This window comes from Chiloscyllium plagiosum, unplaced genomic scaffold (genome assembly GCF_037043375.1).
Source record: "Chiloscyllium plagiosum isolate Xiang-an unplaced genomic scaffold, Cpla_swu_hap1 HiC_scaffold_6, whole genome shotgun sequence".
In the NCBI taxonomy this organism is placed as follows: Eukaryota; Metazoa; Chordata; class Chondrichthyes; order Orectolobiformes; family Hemiscylliidae; genus Chiloscyllium; species Chiloscyllium plagiosum.
In genome coordinates this window covers 3,184,772-3,192,314 of record NW_028270144.1, presented here as the reverse complement: position 1 = coordinate 3,192,314, position 7,543 = coordinate 3,184,772, and the positions used below count along the sequence as shown (strand labels likewise).

Here is a 7,543-nt window from a genome sequence, read left to right as displayed (position 1 = left end):
ACTGTCTTAGATATTGTTTTATGGAGCATAATACATCCAAAAGGGTTTTGTTCTGCAGTCTTTGAAAGAAGTTCTGTTCAAATAATCAAAAATCATAAGATGGATATTCACCTTATTTACATGTTCTAAAAATGTTTGAACTTTATGAAAAGATTAATAACATCAACAAACTTCTAATATTAAGCATTTAAAGAAAATGGCCAGCCAATATGTTTTCCCCTTCCCAATGAATGGTGCTCAAAGTGGTCTCCATGCCACTATATTGTCTGACCTACGAGATTTCTTGTGTTTCGCAGACATCAGTCCACAATTTGACTAAATCAGAGTAGTTTATTAATTTTTAAAACCATCTCCAAAAAAGAGATACTTCTATTTTTCTTTACAATGGTTTCGAACTCATTCCTCTTAAAAAAAGACTTTGAAAAATGGAAAATAAAAACAGGATTTGTCTTTAACAATACCTCACTATGCTTACACTAATTAATCCCTACATTTACACAACAGTTCTGTATACAGACTTGCCTATGAATTGTTTATTACACAATTATAAGTTTTCAACTTCACGTTTTGAAACACCTTTTGACATCACTGGAAACAGTGCATACTTTGCTGTAAGATCATTTTTTCTCATTTTTCCAGACCATGCTTTACACTTGTACCTACTTAAATCTGAGTCTAAAACATGCCCAAGTCATTTTATGTCACACCTATTCATACATTAAATTCATTCAATACTTTCTTCTTCAGTGTCACTTTCAGGAGATCCACCATCTCTGTAATCGTATGGACCTGTGACCTGCTTCCATTCAGATGCTTGCTGAAATACACCACTGTCATTCACTGATGGTTCATGATCGTTTAAAACTCTTTCCAAACAAAGGGCAGATTTACTGGACTTGCAGTCTGATACTTTTGAACGTGTTTCGCACCTGAAATTTCCAATGCTCATCATCCACGTGCTTAATTTTTGCCAGTTCAGTTTTTGGAACGCTATTATGCAATGCAAGTTTCCACCAACCTGATTAGAGACATTTCAAATCATTATTAAGGCAAAGATCATGATACAGAACAGAAGGCAGCTTTTTGGCCCATCCAACCAGTACCACTTTTATAGAAGAACTATGCAATTAGTCTCACTCACCTCATTTCTACTAATTTTTATTTTCTTTAAGTATTAAATCACTTTGCTTTTGAAAAGTAATGAATCTGCTTCCACTACAATTTCAGATAGTGTACTTCAAGTCATGATGTGGCTTCTGATTCTTTTCCTAATTATCTAGAATCAGTCTCCTTTGGTTACTGAACCCTCTGCCACTGAAAACAACTTCTTTATTAATCTCAGATATTTCAAGATTTTTCATTTTTTGCTTCAGGAATAATCATAGAATCATCAATCTTTCCATATAACTGATGTTTTTTAGGTTTGGTACAATGCTAGGAAATTGTCTCTATAGATTCTCCAAGGCCTTGACCTCTTTCCTAATTGGCCACGGTGCCCCATTTGGCATTGAGCCAGTAATTTATAAAGATTTAGCACATCTAAGGTTTTTTTTGGGAGTAAGTGTGTTGGGAATGGGCAATAAAAGCTAGCCACTAAGACTCCAGTACAATTAAGATTGTTATGTAGTTTATCAGTATTAACTGTGACTAATGGTAATTCATACAAATTAAACTGTTGGATTGAATCAGTAATCAAGATTATAAATGCTCGCCAAATGAAGTTTGCCAGTTTCAAATATGCTGCATAAAACATATCCTGAAAAGAAAACAGCTTAACTGTTCTGCTGGAGAGAAAAAAAGAACATGGAGGGATAATTCCATTGTTGATACTCAAGTATAAATCTCAGACTTACAAACTTGCCCTATATTCCCAACTCCCAAAAGTTGCTTTATATCACACTAGTGTTCTTCCATTTAGGGGAGAATGTGAAACAGGGCAAGGATTACTCAAATTAAAAAAGTTATTGGTTTGTGTCTGGGTGGGGTGCTCTTTAGAGAGTTGGTGTGGAATTGTTGGGCCAAATATCTGTTTCCAAACTGTAGGGGATTCTATGAAATATAATAGTCACTCGTACAGGCAAATTATCTCATGCCATAACCTCCTTACTGATTTGACACAAATATTTGGTAAATTTTATTTTGCATAGTCTATGTTCTTGCTCACAAATCTGGCATTGATTGCAGGACTCACATTAAATGGCCCAGAATTTAGTGAAATCTAAAATCTGACTGAGCATATTCATTTTCACCTTAATGGAAAGCTTAGAAAATAACTTTGGAATATTGTATTTTCAACAAATTTGCTATGAACTTAGCCCTCAATTTCCAGTTACACCAAAATAGAAAAAGTTAACTCAAAAGCACATCAAACTAGTGCTTATAAAAGGCAAGGGCTGACCCATCTTTGTAAGCAGCTGTTCTGAAAATGATTCTGGAGACTGCAGACACCAGTTTTCTTAAGAGCCAACCATTGCCTGCTGAGTCCATCCAATTGTGTTGCTTGTTAATACTCCTATAATTCACAGCACAAGTGCAAAACTGAGATCAAACATTTATTATATTACAGACATCTTCCAAAAAATCCAAAATCATTCATTGTTACCTTTTTCGTTTTTCTATATTGTATACCTTTTTCAGGATTCCGAATATCAAGGTACTCAGGATTCTGAGTGTTGAGATCTAGGACTATGTCTGCCCATCTGCAGTTAGAAATAAGTCACTGTATTAAAGGACATAATCATTGCATCACTAACATCCAGTAACCACAAAGAAAATCTTTGTAAGAAACCAACCACACTTCAAATTCTCAACAATTGTGTCACACAGCTGGTTTCTTTTTTCTAAAAGCAGTATCCTTGAGAAAAGGAACAATGTCGTTGGTTTTTCCCCAGAGGGGTTGTAATTGCTCTAGGTGCCGATTAGACTGGTTTGGTACACAGATTAAAGGGTATTGAGAGGCATTTTTGTTTCTATGTAAACAGATGAGACTTCAGGCCTAAGTGGTCATGTTTTCAAAGTCACGTGTACAATGAAAGGGGAGTGGTCAGCTCCCGAGCTCAGCAGTTCAGTCCAGCCTAGAACTAGTTAGGAGTTCAACAGTGAGCTATGTGCAACAGTGAGCTATGTGGAAACAGTTTGCTAAACTCTTTCTTCTGCCCTTCTAACTTAAACCTGTAAGCATCTGTTCCTTTTTTTTTACTGTTTTTAAAAGGGGGTTCGCTTATTGGCACTGTTGTGTATATTTGCAGCAGGATAATAAAGTCTAGTTTGGATAGATTGACTTCATTTGTGTATTTTTGTGAATACATTTTTTGTCTGTTTTAAAACCTGGTAGTCCACCAGCTAACTTACTCCAGGTAATTTTCACTGTACACTTACTGAAACAAATTGCAAAGTTATGATCTGGGTTGCCTGCCCAAGCATGTTTTGAGTGGTCTGGTCTAGTCCATAACAATAGTTACCACAGGATTATATGTACAGTATTATCTATTTCAAGATTTGCTTTTGATATAGATTTATATACAAAATTGGCTGAGGTATAAGAAACAATAATGGTTAAATGGGAATTTTTCAGGTTGGAAGGTTTCTCGTGAAGTTCTCCAGGTGTCAGTATTGGAACTCTTGGTCTAGATCTTGGTGTGGAGGAGACAATCTGAAAATTTGCAAACAATACCATTCTCACAGTTTATAATAGTGAAGTGTAGAACTGTTAAATGATATTGACAATTTGGTGGAGTGGGCAGACAAAGGTTGCAGATGAAGTTCAAGGCAGAGAATTGTGAGGAGATGTACTTTGGTACAAAGAACATGTGAAGATACTAGGAGATAAATTGTATTATCCTAAATAGTGCACAGGAACTGAGATATGAGACTTTACATTTACATAATTTTGTTGCTTTCAATTTCCCTCCAGGTGTCCTTGTTCCTCCTCATATTTCGGAGATAAACAAGTAAATACCAACTGAGAATGGAGGTAGGTGAATCCTCTCTCTTCTCCAGTGGTACTGGAAAAGACAGAATTTACTGGAATGTTCAGACAAGTGATAAAATTCCTATAGTATGGAAAAAGGCCCTTCGGCCCAACAGGTCCACACCGACCATCCGAAGATTAATCCACCCATACTCCTACCCTATTACACTGCATTCACCCCCCTGACTAATGCACGTAACCTACACACCTCTGAACACTGGACAATATAGCATGGCCAATTCACCAAACCTGCATATCTTTGGATTGTGGCAGGAAACCCATACAGAGAATGTCTGTCTGGAGTTTGTGCAGTCGCCAGAGGCTGGAATTGAACCCAGGTCCCTGGTGCTGTGAGGCAGCAATGCTAACCACTCAGCCACCATGCCACCTTTTCTGATTTTCTTGGACTTCTGAGCAATGTCTCTTCTTTAAGATGTATGCTTGAGTACATCTGCCAATTATCCCAGTTTGGGGAGAGAGTGAGGTCTGCAGATGCTGGAGATCAGAGCTGGAAATGTGTTGCTGGAAAAGCGCAGCAGGTCAGGCAGCATCTAGGGAACAGGAGAATCGACGTTTCGGGCATAAGCCCTTCTTCAGGAATGGGGAAAGTTTGTCCAGCAGGCTAAGATAAAAAGTAGGGAGGAGGGACTTGGGGGAGGGGCGTCGGAAATGTGATAGGTGGAAAGAGGTCAAGGTGAGGGTGATAAGTCAGACTGGGGTGGGGGCGGAGAGGTCAGGAAGAAGATTGCAGGTTAGGAAGGCGGTGCTGAATTTGATGGATTTGACTGAGACAGGGTGGGGGGAGGGGAAATGAGGAAACTGGTGAAATCCGAGTTCATCCCTTGTGGTTGGAGGGTTCCTAGCCAGAAGATGAGGCGTTCTTCCTCCAACCGTCGTTTTGTTGTGGTCTGACGATGGAGGAGTCCAAAGACCTGCATATCCTTGGTGGAGTGGGAGGGGGAATTGAAATGTTGAGCTACAGGGTGGTTGGGTTGGTTGGTCCGGGTGTCCCAGAGGTGTTCCTCTATATTGGGGAGACAGGCCGGCTACTTGCAGAGCGTTTCAGAGAACACCTCTGGGACCAACCAACCCAACCACCCTGTAGCTCAACATTTCAATTCCCCCTCCCACTCCACCAAGGATATGCAGGTCTTTGGACTCCTCCATCGTCAGACCACAACAAAACGACGGTTGGAGGAAGAACGCCTCATCTTCCGGCTAGGAACCCTCCAACCACAAGGGATGAACTCGGATTTCACCAGTTTCCTCAATTCCCCTCCCCCCCACCCTGTCTCAGTCAAATCCATCAAATTCAGCACCGCCTTCCTAACCTGAGATCTTCTTCCCAACCTCTCCGCCCCCACCCCAGTCTGACCTATCACCCTCACCTTGACCTCTTTCCACCTATCACATTTCCGACACCCCTCCCCCAAGTCCCTCCTCCCTACCTTTTATCTTAGCCTGCTGGACAAACTTTCCTCATTCCTGAAGAAGGGCTTATGCCCGAAACGTCGATTCTCCTGTTCCCTGGATGCTGCCTGACCTGCTGCGCTTTTCCAGCAACACATTTCCAGCAATTATCCTAGTGTCCCAAGTAACAGATCACAGGTGCAAATCAGTATAGATCGAATGACTATACCATTCATGAAGGCAGGAAAATAATAATTTCTAGGGAAGGATTTTTGGTTCTAGCCTCTGGCAATAATCAGTAAGGGGCAAAGTGGTCAGCCTCAAAGTTCTGTAGAGTCAACAATCCAAGAAATCTCACTGCAAAGAATCTCTGTCTGTGGTCATAAGTATAATAGTGGAGCCAGGTCGAACATGAAACATAAACCACAGAGACCAAGAGTCAAAACTTCATCTCATTCATTACACAACAAAATGCTAAGTGCATTAAAACGGAAGCTTTTCCTGTGAATTCTAAATTAAAAAGGGTGAGATAGGATGAACGCTGAGCAAATGTTATGCTTGGACTCTACAACAGGAGGTCACAATCTCAGAATGAAGTGTCAATCATTTGGAATTCAGCACCCCAGAAATGTGGTGACAGCTCAGTGGTAAGATTCTTATAGTACACAAGAATTAAGCTTCATATGAATAGTGAATGGAGGTGGAGTTGAAAAAAAGACTTTAATCATACTGAATGCAGGAGAGGACTGGATGGGCCAAATGGCCCATTCTAACTCTCATTTCCTATGGACATTTTTTCATAAGAACAGAATCCAAGCACAACATTTTCTCAAAGTGCCACTGACTAAACAAATTGCAGATTTGTCGGAATAATATTTTTGCTTTCAATTATATATAGTTAAAAATCAATTAAAATCAAATGGCAAAATTTCTTCATAGAAATGTTTACCAATATGGAGGAATACGATGTCAAAACTATGCTACCTTGCTTTCCTTTAAAAGGCTCTCCTGCCTTCAACAGTCCACTACTTCATTAATATTCTTTGTCAGTTTTCTCCTTTAAAGGTGTTGACTCCTTGTTGGGGTGATTCCACAGGAGACCTGTTGTTCAAGTGATCATTTTGTTGTTGTGGTTCTGTTCGCCGAGCTGGGAATTTGTGTTGCAGACGTTTCGTCCCCTGTCTAGGTGACATCCTCAGTGCTTGGGAGCCTCCTGTGAAGCGCTTCTGTGATCTTTCCTCTGGCATTTGTAGTGGTTTGAATCTGCCGCTTCCGGTTGTCAGTTCCAGCTGTCCGCTGCAGTGGCCGGTATATTGGGTCCGGGTCGATGTGCTTATTGATTGAATCTGTGGATAAGTGCCATGCCTCTAGGAATTCCCTGGCTGTTCTTTGTTTGGCTTGTCCTATAATAGTAGTGTTGTCCCAGTCGAATTCATGTTGCTTGTCATCTGCGTGTGTGGCTACTAAGGATAGCTGGTCGTGTCGTTTCGTGGCTAGTTGGTGTTCATGGATGCGGATTGTTAGCTGTCTTCCTGTTTGTCCTATGTAGCGTTTTGTGCAGTCCTTGCATGGGATTTTGTACACTACATTGGTTTTGCTCATGCTGGGTATCGGGTCCTTCGTCCTGGTGAGTTGTAGTCTGAGAGTGGCTGTTGGTGGTGTGCTGTTATGAGTCCTAGTGGTCGCAGTAGTCTGGCTGTCAGTTCAGAAATGTTTTTGATGTATGGTAGTGTGGCTAGTCCTTTGGGTTGCGGCATGTCCTCGTTCCGTTGTCTTTCCCTTAGGCATCTGTTGATGAAAATGCGCAGGTATTCGTTTTTGGTGAATACATTGTATAGGTGTTCTTCTTCCTCTTTTTGCAGTTCTGGTGTACTGCAGTGTGTTGTGGCTCTTTTGAATAGTGTCTTGATGCAACTTCTTTCGTGTGTTGGGGTGGTTGCTTTGTAGTTCAGGACTTGGTCTGTGTGTGTCTTTCCTGTATACCTTTGTGGTGAATTCTCCGTTCGGTGTTCTCTGTACCATCACGTCTAGGAATGGGAGTTGGTTGTCCTTTTCTTCCTCTCTCGTGAATCGGATTCCTGTGAGTGTGGCGTTGATGATCCGGTGTATGTTCTCTATTTCTGTGTTTTTAATGATTACAAAGGTGTCATCCACATATCTGAC

General features: G+C 40.6%; 1 protein-coding gene across 8 annotated transcripts in view; it reads right to left on the bottom strand.

Moving 5' to 3' along the window:
• Positions 1-310: 310 nt before the first annotated feature.
• LOC148149700 (basic immunoglobulin-like variable motif-containing protein) overlaps positions 311-7,543 on the bottom strand; it is a 35,926-nt gene continuing 28,693 nt past the window's right edge. For 7 of the 8 annotated variants that reach the window (XM_087987858.1, XM_087987852.1, XM_087987856.1 and 4 more), the window contains 2 exons: positions 2,603-2,699; positions 311-1,018 (listed from right to left, as the gene is read on the bottom strand). In XM_087987858.1, coding sequence (XP_087843984.1) covers positions 725-1,018; positions 2,603-2,699 — 391 coding nt within the window. In that variant the 3' untranslated portion in view covers positions 311-724. The remainder of the gene's footprint in view (positions 1,019-2,602; positions 2,700-7,543) is intronic. The other variant, XM_087987860.1, reaches the window with a different exon arrangement.